Source organism: Pollachius pollachius (assembly GCF_949987615.1).
Source record: "Pollachius pollachius genome assembly, chromosome: 2".
Classification (NCBI taxonomy): domain Eukaryota; kingdom Metazoa; phylum Chordata; class Actinopteri; order Gadiformes; family Gadidae; genus Pollachius; species Pollachius pollachius.
In genome coordinates, this window is record NC_136935.1 from 4777096 (window position 1) to 4796104 (window position 19009).

Sequence of the window (19009 nt, forward strand, 5' to 3'; positions counted from 1 at the left end):
AGTTGGTTGGGTTTGTCGACAAGTTAGGACAAAAAGTACAAACTGCCTAGTGTTGAGGTGAGGGGTGGGGGGATAAGCAGGGTCGTCTGCTGGCACTGTTGCTGGGACAGATCAGGAAACATCTCCAATGAGGATATTACTTAATATAATCCTCAAAAATGTGTTACGAGCCAATACGTTACAAATTGACCGTGGAACAACAGTAAATCTGTGAAGTTCATGAAGTGGGAACGTTTTTTGTTGCTTCCTGTGTTATTTGTATTTGATTATCTCTTCATATTGTAAATGGTTACGCACACGTCTGTTCTGCAGTGTGGATGTGGACTTCAGACCTTTTCATCCTCATCTCGCGTGGCACGGACAGCTTGGAGTTCGTTTCGGACTCTGGGGACAGGAAGACAACGATGAATCACAGAGCCTGGTGGTAACAAGACTATGACGGAGCTACAGAAAGGCTCACAGACGACAGGCTGAGGTCTTCAGAGAGGACGAGGCCTGCTCGACGTTGCCCCCAGATCTCTCTGGATCTCCTCCTAGAGTCTACAGCCCCTCTGTTCACCCGGATTCAGAGCTACGGCTGGGGGCATCTTTAGAGGCCCGATAAACACACCCAGGTACTGCATTCAGACCGTCTCCGTTTGAACGGCAAATCTGCTTTAGCTTACTCATCCACTTAATGCTCTATGTGTTTATCCCAGTGATTCACGCCTACCCGGTTATTTCCAGGACGTCCCCTTATGATCATTATCATTATTTGATCATTCTCAAGGTTAATTTACTGAAATCTGTGAACAATGGCTAAGATCTGACAGCCTGTCTGACAATCAGCCTGTTTAACATGTTTGTGTAGCCTCAAATTAAGTGTAGCCTCAGATTTTTTTTTTGCATATTATAAGCCAAAAAATGTATTGCATACAAATGCTTTCAACAAAAACCCAACCACATACCAACTATGCTGATGCTGTGGCTGCATCGGTATATGAACGTGATTCAAGTCACTGTTCATATGCTGATGCTGTAGCTGCATCGGTATATGAACGTGATTCAAGTCACTGTTCCACCTGCGCAGTACACTACAACTGAGATTTATGAATGAGCCGCGGCGGAAGGGAAACATTGACCCCGACGACCTGCGCCAACATGTTCCACGGGCAGGTAAAAGTTCCTGTTCCACTTCCCCACACTGGGGACACTTCCTCTGCGCTCTAATACGTCTGACGGGGGCCGCAAAAATAGTGCGCGTGGATCGAGAGAGAGGAAATGGAAAAACCTTAATTTCCCTGAGGATGTCTCCAAATACTGTTGAGCCGTCACACACGTCCTCAAACACGTCACTAACACAGAGAGACATTCTCTGCTGGGCCGCCTCGGAACTGACAGCTTTTACAGCCTCTGGGTGACACACACACATACACATATGCACCGCACGCACGCACACACACACACACACACACACACACACGCACACACACAAAGCTATTCACATGCACCCACGCATGCACGCACGGACGTAGACACACAGTCACACACACGGTAACAGTGTCACACACACACACACACACACACACACACACACACACACAGACACACACACACACACGGACGTAGACACACAGGCAGGCAGGCACACACACACACACACACACAAAGTGATTCACATGCACCCATGCATGCACGCACGGACGTAGACACGCAGTCACACACGGTAACAGTGTCACACACACACACACACGGACGTAGACACGCAGGCAGGCACACGCACACGCACACACACACACGATGAATGCACTACAATGTCCTTAGAAAACTAAAACGAGGTACCAGTAGGTAGCCTACAGTGTGTATTTGTGCCTTTGTATGTTAAATGACATTGGACTACAATTGGGCTGATTTGGATGACATTTATGTCATATAAAATACATACATGTAATTCTCTCTCATGCCTTCAATATTCTTCATCCCTGCCGTTTGCCTCCCTAATAAGTCATGTTTGCCTTCCAGACTGATGGGTCATGCTGGCCCATCCCTTTATCCTCAGGGCCAGGCAGCATGACGGATGAACTCGAGTCTCTGCCGAGTGTCCTCTTCGCTCAACGGTGAACGAGTGATCGCTCACTTGGTCTTTTCCGTCTATTTTGAATGGATCACCGTCAGCCTGTTCTAGCCAAGCTCTCGGTTGCTTTTCATCGGGTAGTCAGGCAGTGGAAGCAGTGAACCCTGACGGGGGTGCACTCATTCCGTTCACATCGAGAGTGGACCGCTAGGGGTCTCCTCTCTCGTCGTAGGGCTCCAGAGACATGAGCCAGAAATTATTTTCTCGATTCTTTAGAGGTTGTTTCTCGGTGAGACCTCGATGCCCCAGGTGCCCAGAGACGCTGCGGCCCGGAGAAGTCTTCGGAGGTCTCCGGGGCCTGTCGGATCTGCTCGGTTCTGGCAGAGATGACGCGGTGCTGAGCAGCCACGTGTCTGGACTAGAGCCTCGTTTAGAATAGCATTGTGTTTCAGGCTACTATTGGTTATGAATGGGATGCTGATAATTAATGTAAATTGGCATTTAGACCTTATTTGCGAGGTCAAGTGTGCAACCTTCCTTTTTCAAAAGGTGGCTTGGCTATAATTGTCGTAATACGAACGAAATACCTTTATGTCTATTCTTAAAGCCGTTCATGGACCATACACGCTTCAAGGCTTACCTGAGTCTGGGGTTGACTTAAAGAAAGTAAAAAAAATAAAATAAAATTGTCACGCTGTGTCTCGATTGTAATAAGAGAGAAAACCTAAATCCATGTTCGTATAAACCTTGGCCACTAGGTGGCGGTAGGAACCTATATGTGTAAACCTCTGTTGTGAACATCCACCACTAGGGGGCGATGTGGTGCAGTAGGAAAAAAATAAAGAACACACGTTATTTTTTCCCCAAGTCAGGCCGATTTAATAAAATGTATTAGGGCTACTGCTCTAACATTTACAGTTGCGACATTCCTCAGTTATTTGGATAACAGTAGCATGTCTAAAACCGTTTATCTTAATGTTCACTTTGTACAAAACAAAAAGGCCAACAATTGTTTTTGTATAAAAAATATAAGTTAATTTAACTCTAATTAAGAAAATAACAATAGTAGTAATGGCAATAATAATATTCATCAATAATAATAATATAATAACGATAATGATCGTAAGCTAAACATAGTGCAGACAATGGGATATAATTGGTGCTGAAAATTAAAAGGGGGACAGTGCAGTGCCATGGATCGCTCCATGTTAAGGTGGGCGGGGGGGACTAAAGTAATTCAGAAGCTCTCGCTCTCACGTTATCACGCACACAAACACGTACACTCGCACGCACACTCACACAGTCAGAAAGTGCATGACTGCCATTCAGCTTAGCACCATCAGAGCATATATCGTAGTCTGTACAAACTAATCTCTAGCATGTACACTTAATACACCTATTACTATATATGCTGAATCATATATTAACCTCGGTCTCGGTGCATGCTATTGTTGCTCTTGTTTGAAGGTTACTGGAAGCGATATTCTGAAATTGAAGATGGTACGTCATGAAGTCCGAGGCAAACAGCCACACATGCCATCATCGCAGACTTGCAATCAACTAACCGCTTCTCAAAGTATAAGGTCACACCTTTGGGGCCACAGAACTGTACTTCTAGAATTTGCTTTTCTGTGTTTTCTTCGGAAAGTTCAATTTTGGAGAACCAATGTTCACTGGAATGAAAACAAGAGGACGAAACAAAAATCAGCCTTTTTGGAAGATCTAGGGAACACACGTGACTTTGACAATGTTCCGTTATAGGACTGCTTTGGGAGCAAATCACAGCATACATGAGGACTATTATTATTACTGTTCCTTAGAAAAAGTGTTGGAAACGAACGCGGAACGCTTTGCACACATCCTGCAATGTGCCGTCACACACTTCAGACTTTAGAAGACCCCAGTTATGGAGCTGTACTCCAGATGATTTAACATTCGTTACTCATCGTGCATTGTCTTTTCTTTTGGTTCCCCCCCCCCCCCCCAACACCAAAAGGACTATATAAATTAACCTTGAGGAAAGTAACATGATGAACATGTATTCCAAATTTTGGTTTTGGTTCAATGGCCTGAAAACCCTAATAAATATAGATTTCTCTTGCTTTTTTACCCCCCCCCCCCCCCCGACACACTCAGAATATTAGGCTGCAGGAGACTGCTGACTCGGCCGTTGTGTGCTCCCCTCGCTCTTCCTTGTCTTGTGAAGTCAGCAGCTGGTCTAAAAACAAACTGCCAGCCCAAGGTCACATTTCATTCATCAGATGTTCAAAAGCTGATATATGCAGCAGGTTCCTCAGTGCCAGGGGCCAAACCGCTTGTCTTCGCAAAAAGGGGCCACTTCTTTTTTTATTTTTTTCCTCCTTCGTACGGAACATTGTGACTTCCGTGTGACTCGGCGTTGTGTTGAGATTATCTAACCCCTTCTATCGCAGCTCATCCGCTCTCGCTCTCTCTCTCTCTCTCTCTCTCTCTCTTCTCTCACCGACCGGGGATCTTGGCTTTCGCCGCTCCTTAAAGGCTGAATGTCTTCTTCGTGTTTTTTTTTCAAGTACTGCATCATATTTTTGCTTCAAAAGTCATGGAAAAAAATAAACATGTTAGCCGGCGCCGCTCCTAAAGACGGCGACTCTCGCCACATGCATCTCCTCCTAAACATTCCTTCTGTCACTGCGAACACCTCTCTGTAGTCGTAAGCTTATAACAGTTCTACAGGATAAAGGCCCACGGCGCCTTTTTTAACAAAATAAAAGCCTGAACGAACGACAGCAACAGTCATGGTTTCACATCTCCAAGCCCGTGGTGCAAGGTTCAGACGGTAAGGCATCTGCACAAAACAAGTCCGCAAAAGAAACCAGCCGATGTACAAAAAAGAATAAAAGAAAAAGAAAGGAAAATAGACTATCTGACCGACCCAATCAATCCAACCGGCCCACACACACACAGGCGCACGCACGCACACGCGCACACACACACACACGCACACAGGCAGGTCCAATTGACCAAATGAATCCCAAGCTGAGTGGACGTAGGGCGACGGGACCAAAGGTCCTCCGTCTCGGCAGTCTGTCTGTCTGTCAGTCTCTGGGAGCGGAGGAACGGGCCGCGCTGTCACCCGATGAGGTCACTTGTGTTTTCTTTCAAAATAAATCAGCCTTTTATTTTGGAACCCATTGGCCGTTCCTTTTCCTGCCGGGCGAGTCAGGGCTCCTCCTCCTCCTCCTCCTCCTCCTCCTCCTCCTCCGGCTCCTGGCTCTGGGGACACCAGAGGCCGGGGCCTGGCCGAATCGGGGAGCTCCTCTCGGGGAGGCTGCTGGGGCCCCCCCGGGTCAGTTGTCCACCTTGACCGGGCTGGAGCCCTGGGGGGCCTCGGCGTCCTCGCGCTCCAAGGGCCTCCGCGCCACGTCCTCCACCTCTCCGCGGGCGATCATCTCCCACTGGGTGAGGTTCTCCCTGGGAACGGCAACACATTGACGTCGACGTTCGGGTCCCAACAAGTACATGGAATAACAACACATCACTGTCGGTGCAAGGAGGATGTACATAGAACCGAGGGCCAAGCACCTACAGTTGTTGGGTGAACCCATTCCCCGTATACCACAAAGATCGCTAGGGTTGGATGCTACACGATGCTAAGTGCTATTTTTAAGTGCAAGGACGTACAACATACAATAGGTGTGTACAAGGGGTATTTTTAGGAGAATAAGGGCGGAGAAGAGGTGGTCGGTGGGGGGGGGGGGGGGGGGGGTAACAACAACAACAACAACAACCACAACAACAACAACAACCGTCAGGTATAGGCACATGCTCTGCAAATCTGTCAAAACGCAGAGATGACGGCTCATTGGGAGCAACGCTTCAGACCAATGAGGGGTGTTGGACCGTGCTCGCCTAAATTCGGTGACACCAGCCGGCTCCAGCGTGTCTCGGCCCTCGGCCCCGCCCCCCATAGCAGGGCAGCCAGGGGCCTCGCCCCCCATAGCAGGGCCAACGGGTCCCGCCACGGTCGGGCCCTTGGTACTGTAGCGCTCACGTTTGTTTGCATTCCCTACAGATCAAGGTCGCGCAGGGCTGTAGCGGCGTGCGGCGCCGAGGGAAGTGAGTGTGTAACGTGAGCCCGGTAAACAATCCGCCCGGCAAACAGACACGCCAAGCGCACACACACAAACACACACGCGCGCAGTTATCGCCTCCTTTTTGTGGACGTACAAGCTGCAGCGCAGGGGGAACTGATAGACACGGCGCGCTGACGTATACGCATGCACACCCACTGAAGGAACCACGCCATTCTCTAAAACACACACACGCACACAGGCACACACACACACACACACACACACACGATTCTGACCTTTTGGCTGTTGAAGAAAAAATAAAAGGCCCAGTTCTGCATATTTTCTTATGTGTGTACTGTACATTGGTACAGAGCATCAGAATAGGATCCCAACGACAGTCTGGGAACACACACACACACAAACACACACACACACACACACACACACACACACACACACACACACACACACACACACACACACACACACACACACACACACACACACACACACACACACACACACACACACACACACACACACACACACACTCGCACAGAGCGGATACTCACTTGCAGGCCCTGAGGAGCGGTCCGGATGGCGGGAAGAGCTCGGACAGCGTTGTGTAACACGGCACGGCCACGGCGTTGTAGAATCCCACCTACGGGGCCAAGACAAACACAACGCCGTTTGGGGGTTACGGTGTAATCAACGCAGCCGCGGGAGAGGAACTCCTGCTGCAGACCAACATCGACTGCAGCAGGACATCACGAAACCCAGGGCTGACAGGGGGGGGGGGGGGGGGGCATTTATTATTATTGTTATTTTGAGGTTTGTTTTTTGCCACGGCCTGGAAAGAAGCGGGAAAGGCCTCGGAGGCTGTTTTTCTCCTTCTAAGGAAGAGTCGTCTCCCTCCCGGAGCGGTCGTCCGATACGGGGGCCGGACTCTCAAGCTCTGGCCGGGACACCTTGGGTCCGTCTTATCAGGTGTTTCCCTACTTGACACCGCCACACCTCTCCCAGGGCCTGAGAACTAAGACCGGCCGCAGCCCGGGCGCCCTGGCGGACCTCACCGCACCGGCCGGCGACCAGATTGGAAAAGGTCAGCGGGAAAAAAACAAAACCAAATAAGAGGATAGGAACTACAGACGTGCACGAACGCACGCACAGACACACCCGCCCGCAAACACACCCGCCCGCTTACCCCTGCAAGCGCGCGCTCGCACACACACACACACACACACACACACACACACACACACACACACACACACACACACACACACACACACACACACACACACACACACACACACCACAGACACACACGTTCATACCTGGCCCTGTGGGATCTCGTCCTTCTTATCTCGGTCCATCATGGGTATGGGCTGCAGGCCGATCTTCTTCATCTCGTCTCCCTGTGTGGGGGAGGGGACACGACCACACCTTGACGTTATCTACACACTCCGGCTGAGGAGGTCTTATCGGTGGAGCATCGGGACTGTAGGATACACATCGATTACGTGGAGGGATGCGCTGCTGAACCCTGTTGTTGACGGCTGATGATAGGCAGAGGCCTTATGCATCTAACCCTTCACGTGGGTTTGATTCGGTGTTTCGAGTGTTTGTGAGTGTTTGTCCAACAGCCCAACGTACGTACCTCGGCCCAGAACTCGGCGTAGATGTCGTTGGCTGTGAGTCGCGTGATTGGCCACAGCTTGGTGACGGAGCACAAGTCACACGCCGTCATCATCAGACCAATCACACGGTCCCTGCAGGGGAGAGGAAGCAGAGTCGTTAGGGTTCTGTGAAGCCCAGTTCAGGGGCGCCGAGTCACATAACGACTGACCGGTCAGTCGTTATGTGGAGCTCTTCATCACCCTTGAATTCACAACGTGGTGTTTCGAAGCACCAAATTTTATTCTCACTTTGGCAACAGCCCTAAACCCAATCGGCCCAGTCTAACCACTGAACCGACCCTTGCAGAGACTAACATGGGCCCAGTCTAACCACTGAACCGACCCCTTGCAGAGACTAACATGGGCCCAGTCTAACAACTGAACCGACCCCTGCAGAGTCTAACATGGGCCCAGTCTAACCACTGAACAGACCCCTGCAGAGTCTAACATGGGCACCAAAGCCTGTGAAGCCTCCAAAGCCTGGCGAATCGCTGCAGACACTACCGGGACTGGCTGAGGCCAACCCCTGACCAGACCCGTGCCAGGGTCCAACGTGGGCCCGGTCTAACCGCCGAACACGGGCCCTGTCTCAGCGCTGACCTGTGGGTGTGGTTGTTGAGGTCCAGGCCCCGTAGGGTCAGCATCTCGGCCAGCTGCTGGCGGTTGCCGAAGTAGAGCGCCAGGTCGGTGGCGATGATGGCCTTGCGGATGATCTCGAGCACCTGCTCGTACTCGCTGGAAGTCAGGTTGGAGAAAATGTTGTGCCCTTCCAGCTATGGGAAACAAAGAGATCAATAAGAAAGCAAAAGCTCCACTTATGAGGCGTTCGGCTCAGCCAGGTCACAGCAGGGGGTCTTCTGAGGGGGAGGGTATGAGGAGGGGAGGGGTCCCGGCATAGACGTGGAGTTTGGATCGGGGTCGGTAACTGTTGTCATGGTGGATCTCTCGAAATCTCATCCCCTTCTAATATGCTGGTCCTACAAATACGACTAGTCACTTTTTTTCTGCTTTATTTTTTCGAAGAATATTTGTTTTAAGCATTAAACGTTTTATATAAATATTTGAACATTTAGTGCAATCATTTTTTTCAAAGTGCTCAGTTACAAAGTGTTTTTTTTTGAGAGAAATTATGAATAAATGCATCTTGTTTTCAAAAATAATCGTTTCAATAATCGTGGTTTCAACATTGACCAAAATAATCGCGGTTATGATTTTTTCCCCATAATCGAGCAGCCCTAAATTCGACAGTTGAGATATTTGCATCAACACAGGGTGTTGGGGGGCTGACCCCTGACCCTAGCCGTCCCTCGTTCCACACCCTCGTGACAAACCTGAACATCAAAGAGGGGAGGGGGGACATTTCGAGTCACGCCCAGCGGCGGCGTCTGCGCGGGCGGGAGAGCTCTACCTGCAGAATGGAGACGGTCTGGGAGAAGTGGTGCTGCTCCATAGTGGAGGTGGAGTACAGCGCCGCCAGCGGGTGGTCGAACTTCTGCAGGTACGTGTTGCTGTAGCCGCGGTGGTCCAGGTCGTGGCACAGGCAGGCGATCAGCAGACCCTTCTTCTGCAGGTCGGGGGGGGAGAGAGACCGAAACATTTACATTCACATTTCGATTTAGAGGATTTCGCTGACGCTTACATCCAAAGCGACTTACAACCATTCATTCAAACAGTCACACGCCGACGGCGGTGTCAACCACGCGGGTCGACAGCCAGCTCGTCTCTCGCGAACACCTCGACACTCCTAGGAGGAGCCGGGGATCAAACTAGCGACCTTCTGGTTACCAGTCCACCCGCTCTACCTACCTCCTACCTCCACAACATACAATATGTAGGGAGGGTGGGACGGGGTGTCTATGCAGAGTCTAGGTGAGCTTTGAACAGGTAAGTCTTGAGTCTTCTGCGGAAAACCATTCATTCACACATTCACACACCGACGGCGGTGTCAACCACACAGGGCGACAGCCGGCTCGTCGGGAGCAGTCAGGGTGAGGTGTCTTTGCTCGGGGACACCTCGACACTCGAGCCGGGATCGAACAAGCGACCTTCCGGTTACCAGTCAACCCGCTCTACCTCCTGAGCAACCAAAAACGGCAACCGTTCAACCAAAGACACAAACACTCATCCAGTTCCAAATAAAAAGCGTCCGTGTGTGTTTGTGTGGGACGGGGACGGGGGGGGGGGCTGACCTCTAGTTCGGTGAAGACGCCGGTGGTCTTCTGCAGGATGGCGTACATGCAGTGGGCCACCGTGACGGCGTGCTTCCAGTTGTGGTACGGGACCCGGCGGTAGTTTTTCCGCACGGACATGGTGAAGCGGCAGAGCTTCTCCAGCTCGAAGCTGGAGGTCGGAGAGAAGAGGGGGAAGGACAGTTTGACCTCGGCCCAGAACACACACCACGGTCGGGGCCGGTGACATAACGGTATTCAGTGCTGGCAGAAAGTCCCAGGGACTGAGGGCTGCTGAAGGAGTTGGTGAGGTGTGGATGTGGATGTGGGCGTGCGTTGTGTGGATGTGTGCGTGCACGATGCTGATTGTTGCGGGCACAGAGAGGTTTTTAATGTGTTCACTGTTTCCAGTAAGGCTCTGGTACGTTCCAACCCAATGGTGTTATAAAATGGTAGCACTTCCTTTCGACACCATCAAATAAGTAGGCTACGTTCCATTATTAAGTCACTCGTTGGGATGATTTTTCTCTGAATGCTTTCTACATTTATTCTAAAGCCATTCATGAGCTAATGCCACCTAATGAATCAACGTGTGTTGATTCACTATTTAGCTCTCAGTACTTTCCCCCAATATACCTCCAATGCCAAAAATGAAAATGTTACAATTGAGTAGTATTGTGCAGTAGGGGGCACCTATGATGACCACGCTTCTACCTTGTGCCACTGCTGGATGCATGTAAGGGCAAACCCTGATATTACCCGACCCCAGCCATCCAAACAGGGCGACCTCGGACCCCTCACCTGGTTTTCCCACAGGAGCTGTGCACCATGTACACGAAGACGGCCGGCCAGATCTCCTCAAAGGGACTGATGTCAAAGTGGAACCTGGAGGAGGGAGGGCGGGGTCGAGGTTGGGGAGGGGGAGGGTGCAGAGGGGAGGGAGGTGGAGAGGAAGATCACAGGAGAGTCTAAAATTAACTCGGCCAGGGTGGAGGATGAAGGGATGGGTTTGAGGAGAGCGATAGATACAAGGGGGGAGGTGGAGATGACAGGCAATCTTCCAGATACACTGGCCCTTCCTGTTCTGCACAGTGTCCCCCCCCTCGACCATGCTCTCACACGCACGCACACACACACGCACACACACGCACAAGCACACATGTACGCACACACACGCACACATCTCCCCACCCATTGTCATCTACACCTGGTCCCTGTCAGCGTTTGCTCCATAAACGACGCAGTCTTTGCGTCACAGAGGTGGAAATGTTTAGCAGTTTCCTAAAAGCTGTGCGTACTGCATGAGAAAACCTGCGACCCTCAGAAAGTTCCAGAACATCTAGGTTGAGTGAAGAATAGCGTAGTGAACTGTATTAGGGTGTATCGTGTAGAATACAGGGTAGTCTATCAGATTACCTTTCGACAACTTTGCGTAGTCCGTGTTTTCTCTCTCACTGATGCATTTGGGTTAAAAATACCTCATCTTATCTGCAGTGAGGCTTTGGTCAATTTAATTAGTCTAGTCCTCAGTCACAGTTACAGTCTCAAGTGCACACAGAGGGCAATGGACCCTGGATCCATGCTAGCTTCCTAAGCAGCACAAAAGGGCCAGAAAATCCCAGAAATCCAACCAGCAACTTAAAACTACAACCTCCTACTACTGATGCATACCTCTAATCACACAAAAGAAAAACGACTTTAACAAAACAGACCCGATCACTAAAGTACAAATCACAGTTGAGATTCGATCAAACAGAATCCCATGGAGCTGGGTCCTTTCAAACTGTCTTCCAATCGAACGGCTACCTCAGAATGACTGTGGGTGACCCCCCTCCCCACACACACACCTTGAAGATACAAGGTCTGCTTATGTGAGCCGACAGTACTGGACCCCGACCCAGACCAATAGGAGGGCAGGGGGGGTTGTCCCACTCACAGTTCTATCTCCTTGTATATGGGCGTGGGGAGGTTGAGCTGGGTCAGGGTCTTCCACTCCTCCGAGGTGCAGATGCTGTGGTACGAGAGCTTCTCCATGGTGACTCTGTAGATGCACTCTGAATGCCGAATCCGGTGGTACATCTGTGAGGAGAGACACAGAGAGAGATGGAAAATACTTGAAACGGGTGCCTGTGTACGAGATAAGATACAAGTAACAACTTTTATGTTGTATTAATCACCGACGGGAACATAAATAAATAAATGGGTTTGGCACGCAACTCTGAAAAAAGTTGTTCTACATTTTTTTTGGAACTGTTGGGTTTTAAAGAGCCTCTCCGTGTGCTTGGGAGAAATTAAGCCGTTCATATTGTGCTCCTGATTTATGAACCAACCTATCAGGTCAGCCCACCGGTCTTGTAATTTACAGAACAGTGGTGGGCCCCGGCCAGGTTCATAAACATCCGCAAGCGTTCAGCGACATATTTCAGCCGCGTGTGTATTCAGAAACACAGCTTGCCTTCTGGTTACTGTCCGAGTCCCCTTCCTCTGATCCCCCAGACAGACGGGGATAAGGAGTTTAGGGGCGCATGCCAATTCTTACGCCTTTCACCATAACAGATAAATCAGGGCCGCGGTCGGGGGACGCCAGACCCTAAATTACAGCCAGGCATTCATCTCGGGGCTGGATGGAGGCTGGAGTGGGGGATAGCTCGTTAATCCCAGCACTGCGCCGACGGCTTTGAACTACTGTTCGACGGTTTGTCGGAGTGACGCCACTCGAATCGGTTGCCCAATGGCGCTGTTTCGTATCGTATTCGGAATGTGTGGCTGTCGGAAATAAAATCTTTTTTTTTTTCTAGCTTGTACGGATGGTTTAAAAATAATGTAATGAGTCACTTTGGCAATGTGTTCAATTGTCACTTAAACATTTACTATTATTTGACTTGTTTTAGTACAGAATATAATCAATTTGGTTAACTTGAACCCCTACCATGAGATAACAGCCAGCTGTGCACCTACAATTCAATATAATATTGTAAGATTTGCTTTGGAAACAACATTCTTCACTCAAACACAACCTACAATTAAACAATAGAGAAAAATAGCTTTGTTTTCAAATGGAATATAAAAATTCACAATTCCTAACCGGTAGCTCATCCTAAAAGAGTTGACGTGCTAGAACTCACTGTAAGTCTTTTGGGACGAAAGTGTCTGCTAAATAAACCAAATAATTAGAAAACACAGTACAGGCTTCACCTCTTAAAACAAACACCAATTAATATACATAACAGCTGTGCAATGGACTCAAAGCCCCACCCCATTAACAGAACAACATGGCCGCTGCCGCCACCGCCGCCGCCACCTACGTTTGCACAGTGTAAGGCCAGTGCGCAGAAGACGGCGAACATCTTGAAGTTGTTCTCGTCCGTTTTGGTGAAGGCACTTCCACTGCGCTTGTTGACCATCTGCACCACCCCGATGACGGTGCCCCGACTCACGATGGGCATGCACAGGATGTTACGGGTGGTGTAGCCTGTCTTCAGGTCCACCTCGCTGCGGACACAGGGCGGGGTTAAGGAGGCAAGGTTCAGATTAGAATGGCTGTGAGTGCATGCGTCTCTGTGAGACTGTTAAAGGTTGTACCAGCGATGTTGGTCGACGTCACTTCTGTTGGTATTTGGAGCGAGGTCCCAAACAAACAGAGCCAGCTCGCCCCTCCCTTCCGTGTTTCGTGCGTCCAGGAAAAGCTATCTTGAACGCAGCGCAAAACCCCACAACACCCGCCCCTTGTCGGTGATTGGTTGGAATACTATTTATTTTGCTTTTGAGTGGTTGGTAGTACCATTTGTTTTTGTGTACGATCTCGGCGCATAGGCTGCCTACAGAGACGCGGCTTTTTGACGGCCTGCTTATGGGCCAGGCATCTAGCGGATTGTAAGAAAAGATCAGATGAATGTGATCATTTATGTTTCGGCCTAGAGTCGCTTATACAACCTTTAACTATAACATGTAACAAGAGCTTGATGAGATCCAATATTAATACGACTAAATATTAATAATCAGTGTTATTAACGCAAATGAAGAATACTTAAGCTGCTCCTTTGCTTAAAGTACTTCTGCTAAGTCCTTCGTGAGCACATGCCTGGTATTCCGATAAAGCTTGGGCTCAATAAATGGTTCTACTTTCGTCAAATTCTGAGGTTTATTTACTAACAAGTTTAGGTGAATCCCACCACAGAAGAAGTCACATACACAAAAGTGTACAGTAAAAATCGTATCTTGAGGACGTTTTCTAAGCGTGCTTGTTCGTTGGGTTTCAAAGGGGGGCCGTGTTCAGCAGCGCCGACTCACGGCCCCCCATTCCGACCCTCGTCTGCGGCGAAGGAAGCGCCCTCCTGGTGGTCCCCGTAGCTAAACTCACAACGGCTTTCGGATAATCATCTCACGTCAGGATTACGCCGAAACGCACCCGGCACCGGGAATGAATAGGATTACGCCTATACAGATCTGAATCTGGAGAGGGAGGAACAGCGAAGCAGAAGTCTGGGTGTTCCAAACAAGACAGGTGCAGGCCAAGGGCTCACTTTCTGGCCGGACTCTAATGCAGGTTTACCTAGATGGCGTGTAATCACATACAACGGAGCGGACAAGTAAAGTGGGGCGAGGGAGAGGGGAGGCCAGCGAGGGTTACCGGTTGAACCGCGGGTCTGCATAGGCGTCTGGAATGTTCAGAACCTCGCCGGTGCGGGCCACCTGGCCGGCAATCCCCTTCTCTATAGAAAACCTATTCGGAGAGACCCAGGGAAACAGCGGGGGGGGGGGGGAAGAGAGAGAGAAAGGTTGAGGGTTGAAATGAGCTTGAGCTATAATGCTTTTTTAATGAGGACACACACACACATTGCTCGCAGATCTGTGGAGCCGATATGAATGATCCCAGCACAGTATTACTAGGATACCGTGCTGTGGACCTCAACACACACCCAAAGCCCAAAGCTTTGGATCGCCCCTAGCGTGGATTTCGCCTCATACTTGAAGGGCAACCCGAAAGATACAATCACATTGTTTTTCAACAGAGCATAGTGCAGGGGCCTCGAAGGTAGCGAGCTGGACTTTTTGTGCTCACTTCTGATATGCCTTAGTACGTTTTTGGCCGGGAAAATTTTGAAAACGTTATTCCACATCTGTCAGGGCAAGACGGTGTGCTGAGGGCTTCAGGGAGAGACCCCGACAGTTCTGACAGGAGAGACCACTCACACACCTGATTTCTTTGGTTTTCCTAAAGACGGGCTTTCCCTCGTTCTCTTCCCCGATGTCGAAGAGGTCGGAGTAGAGTTCTTTATTATTGTGGTCTACCTGGAAGAGTGCACATCTGTCCGCGTTCACCAAGTTTTTTGCATATATCTGCAACACAGAAGGGGGCAGAGAATGGACCACGGTTAGCAGGTTAGCGTAGCATTGCTAGCGTCACATAGCTCTCGCTCCTACTGTAATGTGATTCGCAGCGGGTCAGAACACAGGAGGGTTGCGTTCCGAAACACTCAGATTTGATTCATGATCTCTGGGGGTTATGTAGAGCGTGCCTATGAGCGATCCCCTGCCCCGTGTTATTAATATTATTTGCGGGCGGGTTAGACCTGATGATAAGAGTGCCTAGCTGACATTTTCGTGTTGACGTTAAAGGCTTCAGAGGGCCACCCTGGTTCTTTGGAGCAGTGAGGAAGAGGGGAGCCGCACGCCGTGTAACTGGAGGGCCAGACCACCTCAATGGGTCGGAGAGTCACATGAGCAGGGGACTGCCTCAGGTGGAATCCTAGCCACAGGACAACTACGGCTACACAAAGGTGTCTTATTTAGAGAGGCGTTTGGATTAAGATCAACACACATCGCGGGCCGATAAGAAACTTGCAGAGTGGCTCGGAGCCAGGGTCGCACGCTGTGAGGGGAACATGCGATATGCGACCGGGTTGTTAAGTATTTCGATGAGGATATGACCTGGGATAAACAAAGAGAAAAAAAGTGTGGACAGTTCTAATGTGGTCGTTTTTATTTTAGAATATTAATTTTAATATTGTCCCAAACATTTATAAGTTAACACTGAGGAAAAAGCATCTCATCACTACTTCGATACTTCTAAAATGTTTTCAACATATTTCTTATTAAATAAGCAGTTAGTCAAAAAACATTGTAACGTAAGCTTAAACAACTGTAGTAACCTGTCGGTCCACTTACGACAAGAACTGCAACCCAAACAATGAATTTGGAGTCAAAAGTCTGAGCGGCCTTGAATACATGGTCGACATTGAACCAAATGCACAGGATAAGCATGTGTGTAGCACTTGGCTAGCTTTCTAGCCCAGCATGTGACAGAACATAGACTCCCATGACACGCAACCTTTGAAACTAAAACAAAGAACGGACTTACCATAATATGTTCAAGTAGAGAATCTATTGCGACAATGTTGTCAAAGTAGGTTCTGTGCAGAAAGGGAATAGATTAAACATCGCTATATTGAAGATAAACAGAGCTCTGGTAAAGTCAAATTTGTAGTGGAAGACGAGGTTCTAAGGGAGTAGCCTTTATGAATTTGGATTAAAACGCAAACTGTGACCACACACTGAAAAGAGTAAAATAACAATCTTATAGGCTAAATCAAGATCACAATAAGGTTATGTTTGGAGAAGCCCTAAATAAACTCATCATTCAAGGTTATATGATGTCCATACTTTCACCCACAAAACCCCATCAGTAGATTTGGATTTGAACTATAGGCTGATAGGGACCAAGCCAGCCACTAATATTTAAAATTCTTTGATTTGGCTTAGAATCTCAGTTAACCCACATTAGCAGTCAGCAGATGAGTGAAAAATGAGTGCAAAATTCACTCTCATGGTATATTATTTATTCCCTTCAAAACCCAAACAGACACACTTACTTTGACACATCTAGTAGGAAATCATTGAGCTCAGTCTGTTTGGCGAGTCCTCTGCACACCTAGGGAACAGGGAAAATGAGCCCACGCAATGCAACAACAGAGTGGCCATTAAAACAAGTCCCTCATAGTCCCTCATGCAAAGCAGTTAAGCCTGTCTCTTAGCTGTAGCTAACTCCAACACGGTTAGCTAACAGCTGTTCTAGCCATGTTGGCTAGCTGATAAAACTTACAATCAACGGTAAGCTTCTAGTCCGCCACTGCCATGTAACACACTGATGTCATGTATTTATCGCGGCTTAATGAATAACACGGCAAAGTGTGCTGTAAACCCGTCCCACTGTGGTACTGTACACGGGCCCACTGTGACAACGCACGCTCGCAGGCAGGTCTGGGACCCTTGGTTTCTCGAAGGTGCCATTTGTAACGCGCAAAAACAACCCTGGCTGGCGGGCAATAATGACACCCACTGGGAGCGGTGTGTAAAGACTACCGGCTGGCTTGATTAGAGAGAGCTCACCCGCAGTACCGCTACAGAGTAGCTTCTCTCCCCCTCTCCTATCTCCCCCGCCCCCGTAGAAAAACACACAGGCAGAACAAACAGTGTCACTCAAGAATATAGAAAGAAAGATGGGGTTTGTTTTAATCTCCCTGCTGAAACGAGTCTCAGAGGTGCGTCACCCGTTGACGATGTACTGCTATGTTTTAAAAGGCGGATCTCGCATTTTCCACTCTCAGTGCTTGAATGAGTTGACTTTCAAATTCGCTAAAGCTCACAACTAACCGACAAACCAAACAACAACAACCAAAGCGATACCGACAACAACAGCAACACACTCACCTGTACTTGGTGGATGGCTACAGACGCCCATGCTAGGTTAGCTGTAGCAACCTGGAGAGAGAGAGGGGGTGGGGGGGGGGGAAGCATGGCACGCTTAGCTCTGTTGTACTGGATGTCATGTGAATAGGTCAACACCAGACGCACTAGACCTCTCCATCCCCCCCCCCCGCCTTGTGTACGCAGTGAGGACGAGGACAAAGACGAAGAGGATAACAGTGACGAAGACGACGATGGCAATGACCGTGATGAGTCCACTGACCTCCTGGTGGCTGAGGTTGAAGGGGTCCTTGCCCCACTGCCGGTGGAGTTCCAGGATGGCGATGAGGTCCCCGATGGCAGTTAGGATCGGGAGGCACAGGACTGAGTGAACATGGATCCCTGAGTCATGCCCTGTGCCGTCTGGGAAGCGTTCATCCTGCGAAGAGAGATGGTGGTATAGTTAAGAGCGATCGTTTCCAACCTTTGACTTTAGGTGCACCACTAGACCTTTCGTGGACAACCACATACACAAACAGTGAAAGATGGATAAATAGACACGGAGTGGCTAAGCAAAGAGTGCCGGCGCCAGTGTTGCCAGATTGGGCCAGAAATCTGGCCCAACCTTTCAACACTGGCCAGCGCCCCCCTTTTTACACGGTTATTACTGCAGGAAGGCGATGTGGTAAACAGTGGAAAGAAGAAGTCAGCAACCCTGCTTATGCTACTCGTTTGATTATTTAGCCAACACAAATTAACACAAAACATCTATGGAACACAGTGCAATGGAAAACAAGATGGATTGCACGAAGCGACACTATTTTTGAAATGATAACAAAGCCATAATACTATAATAACTGAACAAAAATGATAATATATTTACCGTCAATGATTTATATAATTTTATAAATTTGTCTGTTTCAATAATAATATCCCGCGTACCACCTGCAGTACCTTCCCGTACCACAGGTTGAAAAACACTGAGTCAGGGGGATCCTGTGTAACGCCTCGTACATACTGCATTCAAAACAAGCGGCTGTAAGCTATTTCCTTAGCACCGGTTACCACCACGCAGACTAGCCATCCTGCCTTGTGGTGCACCCCAGGTTGCACGCAGGCCTGCAGCTGCTGTTGACTCAACAACAGTGGGCCACAACTGTTCATGCGGAGGATGTGGTTGAAGTTACAGGTACGCACTGTTTGTCACGCTGCAGGCTTTGTCGAGACGTCCGCATCCCACAACACAAACACTATAAACCGAACCACAGGGGTGCAACCCCCGCGGGACGTTACCGGCCGTACTCGGCACGATAAGTCCCATCGCCTGGCATCCATTTGAGCCAATCAGAACAAAATTGCAAACAGAATCTG

At 49.2% G+C, this 19009-nt stretch overlaps 1 protein-coding gene across 1 annotated transcript in view; it reads right to left on the reverse strand.

The window, feature by feature from the left end:
• Positions 1–5220: 5220 nt before the first annotated feature.
• The window catches only part of pde10a (phosphodiesterase 10A), a 38569-nt gene continuing 24780 nt past the window's right edge, over positions 5221–19009 (reverse strand). Inside the window, exons 7-22 of the mRNA XM_079758803.1 lie at positions 17922–18077; positions 17663–17713; positions 16825–16883; positions 16314–16365; positions 15150–15292; positions 14583–14675; positions 13258–13444; positions 11889–12031; positions 10754–10837; positions 9974–10124; positions 9193–9348; positions 8385–8554; positions 7766–7877; positions 7443–7523; positions 6678–6766; positions 5221–5503 (exon numbers count right to left, since the gene is read on the reverse strand). Of these exons, the coding sequence (XP_079614929.1) occupies positions 5380–5503; positions 6678–6766; positions 7443–7523; positions 7766–7877; positions 8385–8554; positions 9193–9348; positions 9974–10124; positions 10754–10837; positions 11889–12031; positions 13258–13444; positions 14583–14675; positions 15150–15292; positions 16314–16365; positions 16825–16883; positions 17663–17713; positions 17922–18077 (1851 nt within the window). The 3' untranslated portion in view covers positions 5221–5379. The remainder of the gene's footprint in view (positions 5504–6677; positions 6767–7442; positions 7524–7765; positions 7878–8384; positions 8555–9192; positions 9349–9973; positions 10125–10753; positions 10838–11888; positions 12032–13257; positions 13445–14582; positions 14676–15149; positions 15293–16313; positions 16366–16824; positions 16884–17662; positions 17714–17921; positions 18078–19009) is intronic.